General features: G+C 37.6%; 1 protein-coding gene across 2 annotated transcripts in view; it reads right to left on the bottom strand.

Moving 5' to 3' along the window:
* Positions 1–7,479: 7,479 nt before the first annotated feature.
* The window catches only part of LOC127938747 (NBAS subunit of NRZ tethering complex), a 122,252-nt gene continuing 106,184 nt past the window's right edge, over positions 7,480–23,547 (bottom strand). For both annotated transcript variants that reach the window (XM_052535579.1, XM_052535580.1), the window contains exons 49-52: positions 20,426–20,565; positions 17,857–18,001; positions 17,534–17,662; positions 7,480–8,402 (exon numbers count right to left, since the gene is read on the bottom strand). In XM_052535579.1, the coding sequence (XP_052391539.1) occupies positions 8,136–8,402; positions 17,534–17,662; positions 17,857–18,001; positions 20,426–20,565 (681 nt within the window). In that variant the 3' untranslated portion in view covers positions 7,480–8,135. The remainder of the gene's footprint in view (positions 8,403–17,533; positions 17,663–17,856; positions 18,002–20,425; positions 20,566–23,547) is intronic.

The following is a 23,547-nucleotide window of genomic DNA, read 5'->3' on the forward strand; positions in this document are numbered from 1 at the left end:
TTTAGTTGTGATGCTGTGAATGAGGGAATCTCATTGCTTCCAGTCTACCACCTATTACCAACTCTGATGCTACAGTACATTTAACTACCCACAAATCCCCGGGAGTGATGCCAGCCAGTGGTATGGCAGAAAGTGCTGTAACTAAATGAGCTCACCCCAGGGTCACTCACTCACACATTCAGAGATCCTCATCACACTCTTTCATGTCCCCGACTTTCTCTCTCTCAGCTGCATTAATTACCTCTTCGCACTCATTTCAAAACTTACAAAATCTATCCGTGGATGCAATTTTATAGACACACAGTGACTAACATGTATGTATGTATGTGTGTGCGTGTACATACATGCATACATACACATGTATATTTATAACTTGCATATCCTGCAGCTCATGCGATGCCAGCCACTTCCATACATTCTGGAAGTGGATTTCGATTCCTCAGTGTTTCTCACTCTGGGTCATCAGGGAGATGGTCAACCTGCACTAACAAGGTAACAAGATGACACCTGCTGCTGCAGCCATACACCTCGTACACACAGATGCAAACCATAATGCATACACACATGCTCACACATACCAAAACTCCAACTGGTCAATCTAATGGCAGCACTGGGAATCACTTCACATCTCTCAAACCAGTGCTTGCAGTAAAACAGTGTAGCCATGGCAACTGATCAGAGATTCAGCTGTGGCTGTAAGTACCTGGACAGCTAGGAGAGTACAATGAGGGGGGAAGAAGTGTCTCTCATGTAAATACACACACAGTGCTGGGGTGAGAACGGATCACAGGCTTACTGACAGAACAGGCACTTTTGGGTCACTGGTGTGAATAAGACCAAATCTATTATATGCATCAACATATATCTCTGTCTTATACAAACGAAAGCACATTTCAGCCAAGCTTTAAACTGTGTAGTAAAAAATGCTAGAGAATAACAGACAGAGAGAAGAACGGAAGAATGATATGGATAGGTTGAACAGTAGGTAGATAAACTGAACTACAGAACAACAGAGGCAGTATGACACATATACAGACAGACATATGAAGATAGATAACAGACAGACAGAGATACTGTAGATAGATAGTTTACAAAGCAGCACACTTGGATGTCCACAGTGCTACAAGCAAGATATTCTGTGGACAGATAAAACTAAAGTTGAGGTGTTTGAGGAGAAAACACAATGTTGGGAGAAGATGACAGCACACCAACAGCCAAACCTTTAAAAGTGTGGTGGAGGCATCATTATCACCCCCAGGGCCTGACTAGTTTGCTAATATTGATGGAAAACAATGAATCCCCAAGTAGCTAATCAGGACATTTTGCAGGTCTTAAGTCTAACATAGTTGGGTGACATTATGACCCACAGCACAGAAGTAAAACAACAGGAATCCTTCAACAGAAGAAATAATTTTTCTGACCTTAACATGACTGAGAGGCTTTAGCATGCAGACAGCTCAAAAACAGTGCTGTGCAGATCTGACCCGCAATTGCAGGAAACATTTGTGCTGCCAAAGGAGGGTTAAACAGTCATTATACCCAAGGATTCACATATTTATTTTCACTGGAATTGTACACGCAGTGTATTCAGTCAAGACATGAACCTAGTCCAGCAAGATAAGACTAAGACATTTTTATAAAATTCACGTCTATTAAAAAAACATCTCCAGCAAAGTCAAACTGGACACCTTAAGCTTTCCGCCTCTCTTAACAACAAACATAAGGTAGAAATTGAGGAAAGGATGCTTTATTTTTGACTCACATAAATTTAGTTTTTTCCCATCAAAGTCCAGCCTCTTGTACATACTATTGTTGTACCTCATATTTGCAATCATGGTAAACAATAAGTAAGTGCTGGAAACTTTGAGGATGCATTTCTGGAATGTACTTCCCCACCAGGGCTGCAGTACCATTGCTACAGCTACATAATGCATTAGAAACTCAGCTAAAAGAGAATAATCTCTTTTGCAAGAACAATCCTTGTAATGAAACTATACTGAACGGTTAAATCTAAGGTATCTCACGGAGTAGTGCTTGTGTAAAGTTCTGTAAAATGTGTGCATATGTGTATTAGCTTCTGAAGACCTGCTGTGCTTCTTTCTCAGCCTTTCTAATCTCCACTGTTTCATGTCTTGTCAAGTGGTTTCCCTCTCATCCCATGAGACCCTTCTCTCTCTCACACCCTTATCTTGGTCTCTCTCATCTCTCTACCACTGTACTCTAGTGCAACGATGACTCTCATCCTTTCATCCTCTTGCTTTGTCTCTGGAGGGGGTCAACAGTCTGACAGCAAATGTGTGTAGAAAAGGATGTCAACACACGCCCTTGCAAAAAAAGACTTACCCCCTGAGAGAAATGAGGGCATGAGGGTAAACTAACAAGATTTTCCAGTATTCCCCAGTTTTTTGTGGAATGTACTTGTTTCAGTCACATTATTAATGCTGTTAACGAAATTACTGACATAAAACAATAATAAAAAACAAACAAACAAAAAAAACTTGCTTTGTTATAGTTTAACAAACATTTTGTCAACTAAAATTACTAAAAACTTTTGAGACATTTTGAAATCATTTTGGATTTCATGAGAGCTACACATTCCAAAAAAGTTGGGACAGGTAGCAATAAGAGACCGGAAAAGTTAAATGCACATATAAGGAACAGCTGGAGGACCAATTTGCAACTCATTAGGTCAATTGGCAACATTATTGTGTATAAAAAGAGCCTCTCAGAGTGACAGTGTCTCTCAGAAGTCAAGATGGGCAGAGGATCACCAATTCCCCCAATGCTGCGGCGTAAAATAGTGGAGCAATATCAGAAAGGAGTTTCTCAGAGAAAAATTGCAACATTTAAAGTTATCTTCATCTACAGTGCATAATATCATCCAAAGATTCAGAGAATATGAAAAAATCTCCGGAAAACCATACTGGATGCCCGTAATCTTCGGGCCCTTAGACGGCACTGCATCACATACAATGAAAGTGAACGGACATTCAGCCAAGTATGGTGACCCATACTCAGAATTAGTGCTCTGTATTTAACCCATCCAAAGTGCACACACACAGCAGTGAACACACACAAACCATGAACACACACCCAGAGCAGTGGGCAGCCATTTATGCTGCGGCGCCCAGTGCAGTCCAGGGGTCGATGCCTTGCACAAGGGCACCTCAGTCGTGGTATTGCCAGCCCGAGACTCAAGCCCACAACCCTAGGGTTAGGAGTCAAACTCCCTTGGGCCAAGGCTCATTTAAAATGGACTGTGGCAAAGTGGAAAATTGTTCTGTGGTCAGACAAATCAAAAGTTCTTTTTGGAAAAGTGGGACGCCATGTCATCCGGACAGAGGACAACCCAAGTTGTCATCAGCGCTCAGTTCAGAAGCCTGCATCTCTGATGGTATGGGGTTGCATGTGTGTGTGTGGCATGGGCAGCTTGCACATCTGGAAAGGTTTCATCAATGCTGAAAGGTATATCCAAGTTCCAGAACCACATATGCTCCCATCCAGACGTCGTCTCTTTCAGGGAAGACCTTGCATTTTCCAACATTACAATGCCAGACCACATACTGCATCAATTACAACGTCATGGCTGTGTAGAAGAAGGATCCGGGTACTGAAATGGCCAGCCTGCAGTCCAGATCTTTCACCCATAGAAAACATTTGGTGCATCATAAAGAGGAAGATGTGACAAAGAAGACCTAAGACAGTTGAGCAACTAGAAGCCTGTATTAGACAAGAATGGGACAACATTTCGATTCCTAACCTTGAGTAACTTGTCTCCTCAGTCCCCAGACGTTTGCAGACTGTTATAAAAAGAAGAGGGGATGCCAAATGTGGCCTTATCCCAACTTTTTGAGATGCGTTGATGCCATGAAATTTTAAATCAACTTATTTTCCCCTTAAAATTATAAATTTTCTCAGTTTAAACATTTGATATGTCATCTATGTTGTATTCTGAATAAAATATTGGAATTTGAAACTTCCACATTATTGCATTGTTTTAATTCACAATTTGTACAGCATCCCAACTTTTTTGGAATCGGGTTTGTAGTTGAATAATTTATTCGTGTTTTTATTAACAATTATAATGTAATATTGATTAAATATAATGAAATTTCATTCAATAGATAAAAACTATCAAATTAACAGTCACCACTGTTTTTCCAGTCCATGTTGTCCCTCTCTGTTTGTTTCCTCTCACACTTGTTTTCTTTGTTAAGTGCACAGCAGCCCTGTAGAGAAGAGGTAAATGGCTCGTTTGAGAGAGAACGATAACCTTTCTACAGACCCGCAGCATTAGTAACATTCTTAGCTTTTCTCTGATACTCCTATCCACGATGGTCACTAACTCAAGCTGAGAACCTCCATTTATTCTCCTTGCTCACCTATGACATGACAATTAAACCATTCTGTGTTCTCTCTGAATCCCTACACTGGCTTTTGAGTGAATAATTCGATAAAGAAAGCGAAGGTATAGTAATTGTTGAGCATATGGAAGGAGAGGCAATTAACTAAATTGCTATTGATAAATTGATAAACTAATATTGCTGTCAAAACATGCTCTCCACAGGTTAAACTTGCATGAGCATCCTCATTTCAAGCTGGTATAATAAAATGTAGAAGAACATACCTGAAAAAATGTCCGTTCCTCAAAATTCAGTATCAAAGGGAGAATCTGACACATTTTAAGATCAAAAGCATAACACCTCTAAAGTTAAAAGATTGTTCTGGGTTTAAAACAGGTTAAATTCTATCTACAGAATCGGTGACATGCTGTCGACTAGCACAGACAATCATTTTTAAAAACAAACAGTAAACATGGTTACAGAAGAGCACAATGTAAGACTACAGGGCATGGCTTTTTGTAGGCTTTAAAATCATTGCTTATCTTAAAAATGAGTTTTTACTCAGACAGTCTAATTATGTCACACAGATGCAGATGGTGTGGGTGGAGTTTGTATCATGTAAACAGTACTTTATGAATAGTTATGTCACATCGCTTTCTGGTATCCTTGTGCTTACTCAACAAAAGTTACCGTGTTCAACGAGCCCAAATGAGTCCATGTTACACCTCTCTTTATCTCCTTGTACTGGCTACCGGTTGTGGCTCACATCAAGTTCAAGACATTGATGGTTGCATATAGAACAGCCACAGGCTCAGCACCTGCCTACTTCCACTCACTACTAATCTACATCCCCTCCAGAAGTCTGAGACCTGCTTTATTTATCGCTTTCTAGCTTGTACTTATTTGAATAATATAAAAAGATTGTAAAAGTGTCTGCAAAATGACTAAATGTAAATGAAAATGTACTGTTTATCATTTCTGTATACACTGTGGTGACTACCCAGAATTAACAGTAACCGTAACAGTTTTCCAAACTCTTTAATTATAAGGTAATGCTAATCCCCTGCGAATAGACCCCAATAGATCAGTTGTTGGACCTAACTGATATTATAAGCAACATATTATAAAAATATTTTAAACAACGTAGTAGGCACAGGAAGCAACATGGCACGCACATGACGACAGGGAGGTCATGGAGGTGTGTATATTATCGAGGTACTCCTCCCAATTCTGTGCATGGTTGCATCAAAGCCCTTGAGTAATTTAAAAAACAACAACAAGGGATTTCTTAAAGAGCATTGCAACAAACGTCTTAACTGTCACACTTACCTTTCTTATCCTTCCACAGGCACACTAACATAGATTTAGCCATATTAAACCTGACAGTTAGTTAAATTGATTAAAAACCCACTTACCTGTTTGGATTGCTTAATCAGATACATCACACTGTCACATGACAGGTAGTATTTAACTGCAAGAAACATCCCTCCTGAAATATGTGGCTAAGCTAAAAAGGCAATCAGCATAATAACTGTCTTTGCTAACCCTAATGAGGTTCACAAATAGTGGTTGTTTCCAGTGAGCTGATGCTTTCAATTGCAGCCCATTATTCAATCAGCTCTGTTGGGACTGTAAGTCACATGCAATCTCATATTTATGCAAAACATGGCTGTCAGCCTCATCGTCTCATAGGCTGTTATTATCATTATGCACAGCATAAGTGTGCCAAATTAATGAACGCTGCTTCTCGCCGTCTAGAACGTCGACAGCCACCTAATGACGAGGTGCCATCTACCTGTAAGCTATGGTGTAATTATTATCTCCAACAGAACACACACTCTCACACACCGTGGAGAATGATGGTGTAAAAACCTATTCTCAAAAACACAATCACACAGCGTCTGTTCCCCCTCTCTGGTTTTATTTGCTGATGTGTAATAAGGTCCACAGGGCAACTCGTGCGTGGATCCACAGTGGAGCAGAGTTCAGAAGTTCACAGAAACGTGGACTCCTCACGATTAGGCTTGTAAATATTGTACTGAACTCCTCCAAACAGGATTTAGATGAACATTGTGCGGTCTTGGAAATTTCTCCTAAGCACTCTGTCATAGTTGAGTGATATTTTAACATGGTTTACAGCGAACACAATGATCTTGATGTCTTGGAAACAACGTAATGAATGCAAGCTGTAGCCTATATGAACAGTTGCAGGTAATGTAGACAATGCTCCAAAAGATACTGATTGCTAATTGTTTCCAGCTTGAACCTCTGAATATATTCAGCCAACGCTGTCTCGTGCTATCACACGCATTTGGTACAGGCAATTAATCTGTGCTAGAACTCAAACAGTGGCAGAAACAACATCACTTGCAATTATGAGTCATGATAAGAACGGATAATGACTATGCGGGTGTTTATGCTACAATATATTTGCTAATCATAACATGCGTTATGCATCTTCCTCCCTCGACAAAGACTCTCATGGGGGGTGAGATTCCAATTTACAGCCTTCAAATAAAGCAGAACTCAAACAGGATGGCAGCATCGGCCCTGTAGGGTTTGGATTGTGTGTAGAATTAGATTTCTGCATTGAATCAAACCTAATTTAGATGATGCGTTCTAAAGAAAATTTGAGTGGTGCTAGCCTGTGTAAACATAGAGATGTATAGAATCTACATTCAACCACTCCAGACATGTCGTTCTTGAATATGTCTGCTTCACATGATTGGCACAATTCCAATTCAAGTCGGACATCAGAGTCTAAAACCTTGGGTTAGGGGTTTCTCAAATGAGTACGAGTAATAGTAGGTGATAAATGCTTCAGCAAGCACTACTAATAATAATATTGGTGTACTAGGCTGTCTGGAAACACATTTTTTATGTATTATAGTATTTTTATTTTTATTGTAGCATATAATATGCTTAGGGTGTTTCGAGTGAGATATTACAGCCAGATAAAATAATATATTGAAAACAGCTTCTGTACAATTTGTATTAAACCCATAGATGGGTGCTTAGATATTACCTGTTCACATTTATCTTATTTATCTGTTGACGTTTCATTGCCCAAAATGTGCAGTGCACCAAAACGGTTGTAAACAAAACCAGATTTGAGATAATTAAAGCAAAATACAACTTTTTGAAGTTTTAATGTTTTTATTGAGCACTGCAGATACATTTGCCTGAAGTACATAGATAGTCACATTACTGCTCAGCTACCTAACATAGATTTAGTGCATCTGTGTGCAGATTAAACAATCACGCAGGTGAGAGTCAGCCTGGAGGCCTAATCGGTTTTCTTCAAAAATAATTAATAACCCTACAAAGGAAAAGATCAAAAAGTTGTGTGGGGAAACGATCAACCATGAAGTCGCACATACATACTTTTGCCAAACACTCTGTTAGCACACATGCGGCATTTTCAATTCCGACTCCAGCCTATAATGATTATTAGCGCAGGCTAGCGTGACCGAACAGCCGAAGTAATGTAATTACACTCATGTCACCGAGCTCCAGTCAGGAGAGGGAAACTGACAGCGAGAGAGAGAGAGAGAGAAATGGGAAGGTGATCTGAGTCCTTTGTCAGCGGGAAGAAGTCCTGAACAAACACTGTCTGAATAGGCTAATTGGAAATGATATTTGTGATCTGGATTTGGTGCCAATGTACACTATTTCATTTTTTACTTTATTCAGCTGAGATTGACTACTTTCCTTTATTGATTGATTGGCCTCCAAAAACACAGACAGACAGGAACAATCTCTCCGTGTCAGTTTTTAACCCACACATACGCCTCAAAGCCATTTTTTAATGACAGAGAGGGCACTGTTGAAGGTGAACTGCCCTGGGTGGGATCCTCGGTAGGACAGGAGCAAGGACCCGGCCTGAGCGCTGTGGCCGGCCTGGTGGAGGTCACGGGCGGCTTTCTCCACATCCCATTCCCCCTGAGCCAGCATGTGAGAGACCAGTGAAGAATACAGAGCTGTGTCCACACAACTGATCAACATCCCAGCATTCAACAGCAGAGACAGGAGCTCAGAGTCACACACCTCCTCAGTCACCTACAGAGAGACAAAGAGAAACAAGCCATGAAAAGGAGAGAACAAATTATGTGCTTATATGTGTGTGTGCATGAGTGTGTATCAAAGTTTCTTCAAAAATATTAAGCGGCACAACTGTTTTCAGCATCAGAATTATAAAAACATTTCTTGAGGACCAAATCAGCATATCTGAATGATTTCTGAAGGATCATGTGACAATGAAGACTGGAGTAATGATGCTTGTTACTGTAAATTGTAATTATATTGTTTATTATCAAATAATTGCAGCATTGGTGAGCAAAAGACATATTTCAAAGTAATAATAATAAAAAATATATACATGTATATACTCATATATATATATATATATATATATACATATACACATACACACATACCCCCCCCCCCCCCACACACACACACACAAATATTAATCTACCTGTTAATTCAACTTACTATTTTATGAACATGTCTGATACTCTATTTTATCACATAGACAAAAAACAAACCTGTAAAAACCATCACACCGTACAGGCAGCTATTAGTCTTAAAAACAGACTAAATCTCTCCGCCTCCACTTCAGAACAGAGCTTACAGACTCACGCCTGCACCCTAGATTCTGTTTATCTGTGTTATCTAGTGGCCATGTTGCACTTGAATGTCTGGAGGAGGTCACATGCGATATAAATGAGCTCAGAGAGAGATGTCCCACCCTTCTGTGACCCCCGGACTGCTCAGAGAGACCAGGAGCACATCTCTCGTCTTTTCAGCATAAATAATTCAACTGCCGGCTTTAGAGGTGGAGAACACAGAGGAGCGCTACTGTAGGAGTCAGCACACTGGAAAATCAATTATGTGCTAAATTTGATTAAAGGCCAGCTCAAGTCAAGATATGATGACCTCCGACTGTGTGTGTGCGCGCCCTCATATTAAACACGACGTGACATTAATAGTGGATATAAAATAAACAAATGCAGTTTGTATATACTGTAATGACCTTGCACAAAGGTTTTTAAGTTCAAATTTACAGTGATCTAAAAGACATACACATACATAATAAATGTACGGTCACATTAGTGAAACAATGTAGACAAAAAGGTCACTTTTCTATTGTAGTGATGTATGAAGTGCAGTTCTATCTAAGTCACTTTCAAATGAAGCAGCTTTTTAGAAGCCTTGTGTAGTTTTTCACTCTTATTTCTTCTTTCCAGCCAAGACGTCTTTAGAGAGCCGTTAGAGATGGCACAGACGGAGCTAAAAGGTCGAAGAACAGCAAGTGCAATGTGAGAGAGCAAGAGAGAGAGAGAAAAACAGAGAGAAAGAGTGTGTTGGAGAAATTGAGAGAGGAGGATGGAAGGAGGGAGAGAGGGGAGAAAATAAGAGGATGAAGGGAAAAGGGAAGAGCATAGAGAGAGTCAGAGCTAAAATGTCGAGCGCTGAACTGTGAAGAAAGATCAGCCAGCTGTAGAAACCACTTCATAAAGATGGAGGGAAACAGAGAAAGCGAAAAACAGCATGAAGGAGAAGAGAGAGCTGGCACATGGCCTATAATGTTTCAAATGGATGCCGATGATAAAAATGATGTGGCTTGTGAAGAATCATTTGAATTTTTCTTCATTTGAAAGGAATGAAGATGTGAATATGAGAGAGCAGTAATGTGCTGTTAAGATATTCTACTCATCACCTTCTTCCAACAGACAGACGAGAGCAATTTCTCATTTTCCTTTACTGGAACTCTATTTCTGATCATTTCAAGGAGAAAAATGAGAGCGAAGGGATGCAAATAGCACTCACATATACAGTAGCATATACTGGATTTTCCAGATTAAAAAGTCACACCTGAATGTAAGTCAGACTGGGAAAAAAATATTGATAAGTCACATTTTATAATTAGCTGCATTCAAGAATAAATGTTAAATATATTTATATAAAAGTTTAAAATAAACAAATTATAGTGGCATTCATTATAAACAACATTTATTATAAGCAACAATTCTTAATGAATCTAAAGTGAAACTCAATTACCGGCATGTAGAAAATGCAAAAAACAAATAGAATTAATGTGCCTTAGTCTATCTAACAAGAATAAACAGTTTTGAAGTTGAATGAGGAGAGATACAAATTGAAACCCACGAGATAAAACATTTCTCAAAGCACAAACCAGTCTAATTTGCCTAAGTTGATCAGCATTTACAAAATGTGAAAAACAAAGAAAACGAATGACTTCAGTTTTCTTTATTAAAAAAAAAACCTTTCTGATCTACAGCTTTTTTTCTACTTAACCACATTTTCTTTACCACTTGCAATGTCAAAGTCAGCAATGCTAGAATGTGTTGATAAATTAATAAACTGCAATATGTTTCAGATTATTTCAAAAACTTATTTTACTTGCGCTTCTTAAGTCAATCATTATCCAATAATAATAATAAAAGTATATATCATTTATTCATGTTCAAACCTACCTTTTTCCATGCAACTACATTTTATGATGTATATCCTTTCTTCCAAATTATTTGTCTGTCTATCTATCTATCTATCTATCTATCTATCTATCTATCTATCTATCTATCTATCTATCTATCTATCTATCTATCTATATCTATATATATATATAAAGAAAGAGAAAAAGAACTGAGGAATACACATTAGTAAGAGAGGAGGGAATAAGGTAAAAAGGAAGTAAGAAAAAAGGGAAGCAATAAGGGATAGATGGGTCGATGTATGTATGGATTTATGTATGGATGGCCAGCCAGGAGTCGTTGGCAAGGCAGTAAGTGTGTGTCAGAAACGGAGAATAAGACAGATAGCGGATCGGTGCTATTGCTCTCCTCTGGACGGACAAGCACAGAATATGAACAGAATGGGATCTATCTACTTGATTTATTTGGCAAAACAATGTAATTCAATGGGATCCATTGCTGTTTGTCCCCCAAAATATCTTTTTTTGTGTTCTGCAGAGGAAAGGTTAAACAGGTTTGGAACAACATCATTATTTGGAACATACATCAATAGGAGAGAAGAGAGAGTGAGGAAATTTACCTCTGTCTTCGTAAAATGGCAAAAATGTCAAGAAAAAACTTGTCAAGCTGAACAAACAATATTTGATTAAGGCTGAATATACTGCTCATAACAACCAATGGTAACAAATGAAAAGAAAAGGGCTTGATTTTTGTTACTGGGAAATGTCCTTTAAAGGCCCCAGCAGTGAGGTTAATGAAGCTACTTTGAGCACACTGGAAGTCAGAAACATGAACACACACAGCTATAAATATTTCAGAACATAATCTTATAAAGTCCCAGAAAAAGGTAAACCCATTGATCCAGAATAAAATGCCCCATACTCTCTCGGGGTGTCTATGGTGTGTGTCAGTCTGGATGCATGTTTGTTATTAGCACTGTATCCGTACAAGATAAACTGATTAAAAGCATAATTGTGCACACAGACACAAACGTGTTTGTTTTTTATATAATAGTATTTATAGTGAGCTAATGATATTTATGATCCTCTAACCCTGCCTTCTTTTCATTAAGACATTATTTAGTAGTTTATTAAGCTATTTTGTTGTGGAGACTATTCATAAGTGATTCAGTTTTTTCTATTCCTTTGTGGACATTTTGTTCTCACAAATAAAACGGCACATTAACAGCCTATTTACAAATCCACATACTGTTCACTAATATCTGCTAATGCACCCAAGGAATATGGGAAGAGCTCATTAAAAATGTATGTTTTTGACTCTTTTTGTTTATTTTTTTTTGTCTTTTGTGCTGGTTGCATCGCAGCTTTAATCAGAATGACGGAGTGTCATAAATGATGCATGCTTGGCTTTTCTTTTATCATTTAAATCATAAAGCTGGTTTGGATCAGGACAGAGTAGGACGAGGAGAGGGTCCAAAACAGAGCTGGGTCTCTGCAGTAGCGGTTTCAGAGCAGCCCTCCTGAAAACACCAAGCGATTTTATTATTATAGACGACAGCGGTGAAGGTGGGAGTGGATGAGAAATATATAACCACCAACTATTACCCTCATATTGGTGCTCAGCAACAATCTAATTAGATGTAAATCAGGTTAAACCAAAGGGAGCTAGAAAAGAGATTCACAATCAGAGAGACTCACTGACAAGTCTGGTCCACATTGCAGTGTACTGTATTTTGGCCAAGAACATAGTACCTCGACAGGAAGAGACCGAATGACGGCAATGTAAAGGGATCAACAGAATTTTTTGAGTTCACCTGCATTTTAGAGAGAGTTTAATCTTAAATCGATTCAGAGGCTGTGCTGCAAATAATCTTTCACTTGGACACACATGTAAATTTTCTGTCGTGTTCTATTTTTATCCATTAGATACGTAATTCTTGATTTTTTTAATGTGGCATTAATCTAACAAGAACATATGTGGCAAAAGGTTTTTTATTTCTACATTTGTATGTTGCAACTTCTTTGCATTCTTTTATTCCTCTTTCTAAACGAACAGTTTTCAATACAGCATTTATGAATCTAGATAAATGATATTTATACATACACTAATACAAATGATTAACATCAGTTACTTCATTAAAAATGAACAACTGTTACATTATGAATTAACACTAACCTTTATTTTAATAATATATTATAAAAACTCTTGCCTCCAGTTTTATGTTTTTACGCAACAACCGTGATCATTTATTTTCAGAATTCTTTAATGAATAGAAAGTTCAAAAGAACATAATGAAATAGAAATTATAATTGATTTAATGGTGATTTAATGGTGAATTTTATGCATTCTTGCAGAATAAAATTTTTATTTATTTTTTATCTGGTAAATGAGAGATCTGTTTTTGGTGGCCTCTGAATAGATAAACAACACGAGACTCCACAAGAATAAATGTGACAAGAAGACAAAATATGAAAATGACGGAAACAAGAGGCTACCTTTATATACCATGCGAGTCAATAATGACAAAAAAAATAAAATAATTTCAGTCGGAAATTGTTCTAAAGTAAAGGTAATGGACTGAGAACTAAGAATACATAAAGGTGGAAGTGTTGAAGTGCCAACAATTGCCCAGCAAGATAGCTTCTGGGAGATTTTGCTGAATGCTGGCACTGATTGAAAAAGAAAAGAATGACCCTTTTAAAAATGGCCTATAACAAAGTCATTCAGCCGAACTGTCGACTACTGTCCCTTTCTTTCATGTCCTCTTTCTTCACATAACAGACCCATTCATTCACATTTCCTGAACTGTGATTTCTTAGAAAGACCAGGTCTATGCACACATCGGATCGAGCAATGTCTTGCAGAGAAGAAAATTAATAAGTGATCGTCTTAATGGTGGACTCCTTACATCTCTAGGATCAAATCTGCACAGTCTGACAGATTCTGTTGTGTTCTATTCCTTCAAATTTAATTTTTACATCAATTTGCTTGGAACGTTCTAATTGAAGCTTTCTTGTCAGTGGAACGGCGTCGCCTGTACAAATGTTTTACAAGATCATTTCAATAGCACGACAGACAAGACTGTCACATAAACAAACAGACACATGCAGCGCATAACTAGAAAAAATTAATAACAGGCCACTTAAAATTGTAGGGAAAAAATATATAATAAATGAACACAATTACCTACATAATCACTTCATAATTTCCCCTCTATTTTCGATTGTTGTTCTTAATTAAACAAAATAATCTCCATAAAAAACAACCTCATCACAGAGAATAATAAAAGCCATGCTTATTCAACTTGATTCATATTCTGGAGCAATAAGTCCATTATAAAACACAAGCTTATTATGAGCGGGAACAATGCACATCAGATCGCCCAATACAAACAGAGACGGGGTGAGCGGTACGTAATTGCTCCTGGTAAAGAAAGCCAATTGACTGGCATTGATGAGTCTATTCAAATATAATCGGTGAGGAAAAAGGAAGCAGAGGGGCTGAGGTGTGACCGAATATGTGTGGAGAAGACAGAGCTGAAGTAGTCAAAGATGAATGATACTTGATCACTTTCGTGAAAATGACACGTTGCCATTCGTTCCTGTGTAATGGCATCATTGGCTGGAAGATCTCGCTCAATCACGCATGCAACACAAGTGGGAAAAGATGTTGTTTGGAATGGGTTTTACAGTGATCTTGATGTGTTTGAACATTGGAAGAGGTTAATAAAATAAATTAATAAAAAAACAAAACATCTAACATTATGACAGCTGCAACTGCTCTTCTGAGAATGCAGCAGAATGTCAGGCTTTCAGTAAGCAACAGTTTAGAAGGGGAAACGAGGACACGCTGTGTGTACGTGTGTGTGTGTGTGTGTGTGTCGAGGCTAGAGTATGGCAGAAGGGTTACTAAATAAATCAATGTCTTGAGCATTCAGAGGGGAAGCAAACTCCCTCTAGCACTGAAATCAGATTGTGCTGATAGATTACAACAAGATACACTTACTGGCTACCACAAGACAGACGAACAAGGCACAAACCACAAATCACAACATTTGTTTGATTAATGAATTGTCCTATGAATAAATGTGATTAATGGTATAACATAAATTGTATGATAAAAAAAAGAATAATTTGTTCAGGTTGTCAATATTAATAATATATATATATATATATATATAATAAATGTAAGGATTTGTAAACAAATTATGCACAGAAATAGAACAATAATATTGTGAATAATTAAAAACCTTCAAAATGTTTCTCTGGAGGGTCTGCTTTAGGATTAATAATATTTTACATTATTTTTAAGTTATATTTTAGATATTTATTTTTTTCTCTTGTGTGTGCAAGGGTTCTACTTTAGTATTATGAACTTTTAAATAAGAAGTAATATTTTAAATATCCACAAATGCTTAAAATATATTTTTTGGAGGTCCTCTTTAAACTCGGTCCTTCCATTCGCACCAATGTTTTTAAGGCACTGAGACAACCAAAATATTATATTGTGGCAATATATTTTGGTCACTGTATATTGAAATATTATGTATTAGTAGTACATATCGGTCCAGAATTCCTCAATTTTGTGCATTCATTTGAGGCGATCCATACTACAAGTCAAAACTAAACAATATTAAAATCAAGTGAATCTTGAGAGCTATCGTTCATAAGTACGAGTTCATAATACACCACTGCACAATAAAAAGAGACATAAAAATACACATTTCCTGCACAATACACAAATTCATGGTATTTGCACAATGATATTAATACAAACAACCACAATTCATGATCAGGCATAATACTTCAGACCACCACAACTGAAGCCATATACAAGCATGTGCACACAAAAACACGAGCATGCACGCACACACGCACACAAAGCATCTTGTTAGCTCAGAATGAATAACAACAACAACAACAAAAAAAGTCAACAACATACTCAAATTCACCTATTCCTTTCTTTCTGGCTTTCCTCTATCTCTCTGCCAGGTTTGGAGATGAAAGCACATCACCCTTACCCCGAGAGAAGGAGATTACCCTCATTTTAAGTGAGCTCTTCTCAGTTTCATGGCTTTATCTGATCTAGAGTCAGTGAGAATGTGAGCTCTAATTGATCCTTCTGAGACCCAGCTTATCCAGTCAGTTCCCTAGTCAGTTTTTGGGCTATGATGAATTTTTAGGTGAACCCTAACAGCATCGCGGTGAGCTGTGGTGGTAGTGTAGTGGTTCAAGCTGTGCTCTATGATCAGGCTATGATAAGGGGCCTTGTTAAAAACAAACTTCATATTCTCGATCTGAACGGTAGGATCCTTTGGAAGGACATGTAAGTGCACACAGTCACAGGTTTAGACAGATTTTCCCACGTTACTCCTATCATTAGGTGTTTGGTATTAGTAACTGTCAGACTTGGTCCTCTTTTCTTCACAGTCGATTCATTTACTGAATATTTACACTAACTGACATGTAAATGTGAGCTGTCAAACTAATCTATCAATCCAACAGCACATTCAGAAAGACCGTTTTTACATCTTATTTGTAATAAATGTATTGGGAATGAAGTTTTGAAACTCTTATTTCAAAAGATCAAGGAAATTATCACACCTTCAAAATGTAAAAAAAAAAAAAGTTTTTAAGTTGCTTTAGATTAAAAGCGTGTAGAAAAATGCAAATTAATCAAATCATGTTTCCAAGGTCTCTGGGAAGAGTCTACCTGTATTAATGCGTAGCCATTCCGACAACAGCTATTGCTTATCTAGCCCTCTAGCAGAGCTGAGAGGATAAACTAAGTGATGGCGCTGTGCTGTGAGGGCTTGGCTTTTATCTGACCTGCAGTCAGTGAGAGATAGAGGTTACAGTCAGAGCTCTGATAGCACATATCTGATTCAAAGTCACTTCTGGTGTCAACGGTTAGTTTAGTTTAATTGAATCCACATTACTAGTGACAGCGGTGGTTAGCTGACAGGAATGCACCTTTGACCATTAGAATTGGCCAGCAATGGGTTGTGAATGACATCCCTTTTTTTCCAAATAGGACAGAAATACTTCAATTTTTTTAACCTGGAGGCCACTTTTAAAAATGCTGAATGAATAAAATGGCCTGGTAAAATACTCTTCAATCTGTGACCTTCTCAACTTTGTTAACTTCACTAAACCTTTTGATAATTAATTCTGATTAATCTATCAATTTCATGTAATTTTAAATAGTTTTAAACCTGCTCTGCAAGCGAACACTGTGGCTACCGCTCTCATTATAATAAGTGCAGCAATTAATTGAAATGTATAGAAAAAAAATAATGAAAAACTGAAATTTAAATGAAAATTGTGTTGCATAAGGCAATTTTTATATACATTTTTTTATTTATTAATATAACTATTGGTCGTTGAAATGTAAAGATTAAACTCCAGGCATGCTACTAACAAGGTTTAGTGATGTTTTATTTACACATCAACAGAAAACAGCATAGACTAAAAGAGTGATGTTGGAACTAAAGAATCAGCATCGGTTCTTCAAAATGAAGATTCAAATTGATCATTTTAGCTATAATTAAAATATTGTTCCTGTACATCGCCTGATAGAGTGTTAAACTGGGAACGCCAAAGTCACGGATTAGGTTCCCAGAAAACACATAATGAAGGGAAATGCATGAAATGGGAACTGAATTCTCAAAAGGTCCACTTTGTGGTTACTGAACCATGGGGCGAGAGAAAACGCAGTCAGAATGAAACTTACATCAGTGATGCTTTTGATCTGATCCTGGGTCAGTGTGCGCAGATGCTCATCCTCATTCTCTGTCATCAGCTTCAGAGCGGCCAGCTTAATGCCAGCGTTCAACAGCAGAGACGAAATGTACCCAACGCACTAAAATAAACACAAGTGAAGAGAGAATGTCACGCTACCATCAACATAGCAGAGCTGAACTCACAGTAAAATGTTACAGGAAGATCTAATACAAAGTTAGGAGCATTTTCAGCATCTTCACAGTATCCTTTTTTGACATTAAACTTGCCGTCAGTGCTGTTTGTGTGCAGTGATGATGACACCCACACTCTTACCTGGGGGTTAAGTTTGTGTTTGGTCGGGTAAAGCGATCGGCACATAGTTAGAACCTCATTCCCAATGTTGATTTGAGCAAGGCTTGAGGAGTATGCAAGCAGGGCGGATGTAAGACACACCCAGGGGTTCTGCTCTGTCTCCAACCTGTGTAGAGAGAGACACCGGTGTCTGAAGGTGTTCAAAAAAACCAACACGTAAAAACAGGCCAGTGTTAAAGATGCAATGAGATGAAATAAGAATCATGAATGTTCATGTGGCACCGTGAAACTTTTAATAGGAATGCATCTGTATAATTAAAAAATAATCCAGTCATAATTGTCATGGCATATTACACGCGTGCAGCTACAAAACTGTGCATATGCTTATCTCCTGAACTCTTGCAAGAAATGAGAGAAGCTTTTTAACAAACTCTACAGCCGACCGAGATTAACACACTATCGTAATCAAATGCAATCGCACACACACTGATTCCACTTATAATTGAAGTTGGCCTTTCATACACAGAATGTGTTCAACAGTGCTATAGATAGTAACACAATCCAGTTACGAGGAACCTGGAAAACTAAATTACATTCATTACAGTAGTTAAAGGATACATGAACTGGCTATGAAAACTTCTTTAAAGGAATGGTTCACTAAAAAATGCTAAATTCTCTCATCCTTTACTCGTTTTTAAACCTTTATGCTGTCATTTTAACACAAACAGAGAATTTCAAAGAACCTTCACCTAGATCTTCTCTGTAAAACAACGATTTTAACTATAAAAGCACCATGAAAGGTGCCTTAAATTGGTCTATATAACTCATGCACTGTATTACAAGTCTTTTAAAGTCATAAAATGACATTTAAGTTGAGCTGCTACAGCTCTCAAAGCACAGGTACTGAAGCAGGCTTGACTTTGTGGTTTTTGGTTACAAGAAATGCAAAACCCAATTATGTTTGTTATTACTTACATCCAATCTATGCCATTACCATATTTTCATATCATATGACTTAAGAAGATAATAGCATATGAGGCATAGACCACTTTTATTATGTTTTTCTTTTTCTTGCCATTTTCTGTAATTTAACTGGTGACTATAAGATGACAAAATTCTCATATTGTATTTCATACAAAAACAACAGAGAGTTTAGAATGACAGAGTAAATGAATGATAATTTTCTGTTTCTTAGTGTCTTATCTATGGAGAACTCATGAATATAAACTAAAAGTACCACCAAAACTTTGATTTGAACTCGTTAGGAGAATAATTTGAGGAATAGTTCAGCCAAAAATTTAAATTCTTTTTACTCCCCATGTGCCATTCTGAAACTGTGTGACTTACTTTCTACTGTGCAACAACAAAGATGTTTTAAAGCATGTTTGGAACCAAAAAGGTGACCATTAATTTCCATCGTAGGAACAAAAGAATAATCTTCTTTTATGTTCCAAAGAAAAAAGTAAGTCATACAGGTTTGAAATGACCAAGGTGAGTAAAAGACAACAGAACTAACCCTTTAAGACTCGACAAGCAACGGTTCTACTGAATGAAAACTTCAGAGCTCTAATGGGGAAAAACATTAGATATATTTTAAAAGGATCATGGTGTGCCCAGTGTCTTGTATTCTCTAAGAAAATGCTGTCACCCAGAGCTCTGCGGTGTGTCGATTTCGATTGATTTCCATTCGGATGGCCTTTTCTGGGACTTACTAAAGCAAGACAGAATGAGGAGCAACAAGACAGGTGTTCAGGAGACAGCAAATGTGCAATCTGAATCTTAAGTGATGAAACACAAATGGCGCACCTGGTCACATGTGAATTTCTGTGAATACATGAATGTATAGTCAAGCTCCCCTTTATCCTCTCTACAGTTGACTCCCTATCACACTCACCTTTTGTTTAAATGCCAAAGAGCATAGTGACGAACACACCAAAACTCACATTAACACACAACCCTCTTTGTTCTTCTCTAAGAATGTTAATTTGAAACTCTTCATGAAAACAAAAAACCTCAAGCTATTTGAAAATGTGGCACAATGCATAATCATCTGGATTATATTCTCTGTATCTATGTATTGATCTGAATATAAAACAGCTCTCCGATCATCAGCGCAAACTCTGATAGCCTCAACTTTACCCTCAAAAACTCATTCAGTTATAAAATACAGAACTGACCTCATCAAACCTGCAATCACACTAAATGGTCTAACAGCACTTTGATTCAAAGACATCTAATGAGAAAATATGTACTGTATATATAAAAATAAAAATAAATATTTCTGAAAGAAAATCAAAGAACAACAGAGATTCATAAGGATATTATTTTGAAAAATAAATTTAGCTTGTGGCAAATGTATATATATTGCATATATATTTAGTATAATGAGCAAATGTCTCCAACATTTTTAATTACGTTTTATTTATCTGTTAAGTATCTGTGTAATTAGTGGGATAATGTAGTTTTAATTGGTCTGGTCTGTATTAATATTTTGTGACAATGACCTGCTGACTGTACATTATACCTTCTTTAATACGTTTTACGAAGTGAATATTTATATTGTAAACGAGTGTGAACACCAAAGTCTCACCTGCTCTTGTCAGTCACTGGTGGCCACGCCTGTAGGAGGAGCATAAGGTGTTGAAACTCCTCCCATTTACTGCTAGACTCCAACAGTTCCAGGAACAAAGAGTATCGCTTTTCCTCACTCTCGACATCTTTCATCTCACACTGAGAAAAGAAGGGAAGCAAAGAGAAAGTTCTGTGACTTAATATTATGTCTTAAATTAATAATAAAATTAAAGGGGAAGTTAACATTAACAACAGATTCATTAAAACTTTCTGAGGGAATCCATGGCTTGAAAACGCGAATTCTCTTCCTGGTTTTTAGGACTGAACTGAACAGCTATATCAAGCACAAGACTAAAATGCATGACCAAACCGTAAATATGCAAATCTTTGGGTCTGAAAGCAGAAGATAAAGTATTTGGCTTATCAGCTAATCATAAGCCAAGACTAAATCTGTGAGAGGCAGAACATCTTTCAGGCTACAGTACTAAAAGGTAAAGACAGCATGTTTACAGATGGAGGGAGCTGGCAGGAGAATGCACGAATAGCAGACGGGCAAAAAAAAACAAAAAAAAAAACAAGTGAGATCGAAAGAGTAGGAGAGATGGCTTGAAACAGCTACACAGGCGCGCACACACACACACAGACAGACACACACAGAGAGAGAATGCAATGACTTTTGAGGCAAAAGAAGCGAATTCTCCCCTGTGGTGACTCTTATTCTTGTTCTCCTCAAAAAGAAAGAGGCGGAGAGAGAAAGTAATTAATTTCCCTTCAGTGCAATGTGAGCGCAATTTAACAGCTGAGAAAATGTCTGATTTCTGATGGGAAACACAAAAAAACAGTCAGAACCATTCCATGCTTTGGTACTAGCATGCTCCAAGTAATGAAAGAATATAGCTGAAAACTCAGGGGGGCAAAAAACTGATCAAAATTGTTTTGTGGAATGTAGGTAAAAATCTTAGTTGCAGTAACACCAAAGGAGATATGGAAAATGTATTGGTTTGCAATTGTGACGAAGGTAATAAAACACATGTAATATGCATCCACTTGTGCCATACACAGGACAATATCATGTCCATTTGAACGAACACTTTTTTGAATCCTCCTCAAATTTTTAAACCAAGTACACTATAAATGCAACTTAAAATGCAAAAAATAAACTTTCAGTTTTGTAATAAAAAGTATACATAGATGCAACTTTTTTGTCTCCAAAAATAATTTCAAACATTTATGCATATAGTACCTTTCAAATGCAACATTTTCTGAAACAAAATGTATACAGAGTTGCAACTTATGTAAAATGAATTTCAATCATTTAGGAACAAGCCATATTTATGTATGCAATGAATGAAAAGATTGCAATGATTTCATCATACTGGCTTGAATGTCCCTAATTCCCACACTTCCTTTCACTCTCTCCCTGTATCTTGTCTCACTGTTATTCACTGATGTAAAAATCAATTAAGCTGACACCTCAGCCAGACTATTTCCAACACCATAATTCCATTCAACCACCAACCTACACATTCAGACCATTAATAACCTGCCTATTAAACCCATTACAGCCAATCATGTTTGACCTAAATTTATTATGATCTGAGAATAACCACTGAGGCAACACCTAAACACAGCAAGCGTTCTGGAGACCAATCAGTCTGTCTCCTAACTGGATAAATGGAGCTGGTAAACTGAGGCCCTGCAGTTCACGGGCCCCCGGGGCTCTTCAGTTTTCTATTAAAATGTTTTGGTAAGAACATAAACACATATTAATTGGCCTAATTGGTGTTTCTCGTTTATATGAAATACAAACCGCAATAGACATAGCAGGCTGGGGTTTTAGCAGAGAACAATGCACATACAAAAGGTTAAATGAGGTTATTTCTAATTCTCTGGCAAGCTTCATCAATGTCCCTGTCAATGTTCTCAGTGTAGATTGTGTTAAAAAACTTAAAAGCTAATCAGTGACAAAGTAATACACCAGATCAATCAGTTCCACTGGCCCTCTGGAATTCCCCTAGGGAGACTAGTCAGTGCACACTTAGTAGAAGATGTGCCTTAACTAGAAGAAACACTCAAGATGACGTGCTCAAAAGTAATGCCAGACATTTTCACACTTTAAAATATTAACCTTACATTATATACAATTTCAACTTTGCAAGGAATGAATGTTTTGAGAAAAAAAAGCAAAAACAAACAAAAAAAAAACGAAAGAAAAAAAACTATTATTTTAATTTAATATTAAATTTAGCTGAAAAAATGAATTAAAAATAATTGGAAACTTTCTGTAGAGCATGATATTTCAGCGGAGAAACAGGCTGGGATTTTAGCAAAGAACTCTCTGAGGTGCTCCTTTAAATGCCTAATCCTCTGCTAAGCTTCATCGATGTCCTTGACAACATTCTCGGGTATAGACGGCAGGTCAAAAAACCCATAAGCTAATCAGTGACAAAGTCGAAGGTTTCCTGTGACCATCTTCACCTTTCAAATGCAGAATTCCCCTAGAGAGACTAGTCAGTGCACTCACTTAGTAGAATATAAGCCTAAACCAGAATCAATGACAGCGTGTGCTGAAAGCATATCCAGACAGATCCACACTAAAATCACCCACATACACTTCTGAGAACGAACGAGAGAGACAGAGAGGTTAGAAGAGGACAAAATATGGAATAAAGTGGGTCTGTTTCACTGAACTACGTCCACGCATATCAGCGTGAGAACAGGAGGGAAAGATGAGAATAAAATAATATGACATATTTTCCGCCCTCCCGTATCCCATCATCCTTTAAAACACACCCCAGGGGAGATGAAGAAAGCCCGCACTGGTGCAGCCATTCTCCCTGCTTTCAGAGCATCTGCCCACGCCGCCAAAAGACAATCTGTGTGTGTTTGTGTGGAGGGGGATCCTTAGACAAATTGGATGAGTTTGCAGTGGTGCCATCAAGCTACGCCACACTTCAAGGCGTCCACCCACTCCAACGCTCCCCCACCTGCAGGAAATCTCCCTGCCACATGCAGAAACACAACAACTGCACATTTAAGGGTTAGTTCAGTGTGTGCACATCCGCATATTTGCGCTCGAGTCCATCAATGTGGAAATTCTCATAGTCATTTGCTGTGTTGGACTAAGTTGCACCTTTTAAC

The sequence above is a fragment of the Carassius gibelio genome, chromosome A20 (genome assembly GCF_023724105.1).
Source record: "Carassius gibelio isolate Cgi1373 ecotype wild population from Czech Republic chromosome A20, carGib1.2-hapl.c, whole genome shotgun sequence".
NCBI classification, from domain to species: Eukaryota; Metazoa; Chordata; class Actinopteri; order Cypriniformes; family Cyprinidae; genus Carassius; species Carassius gibelio.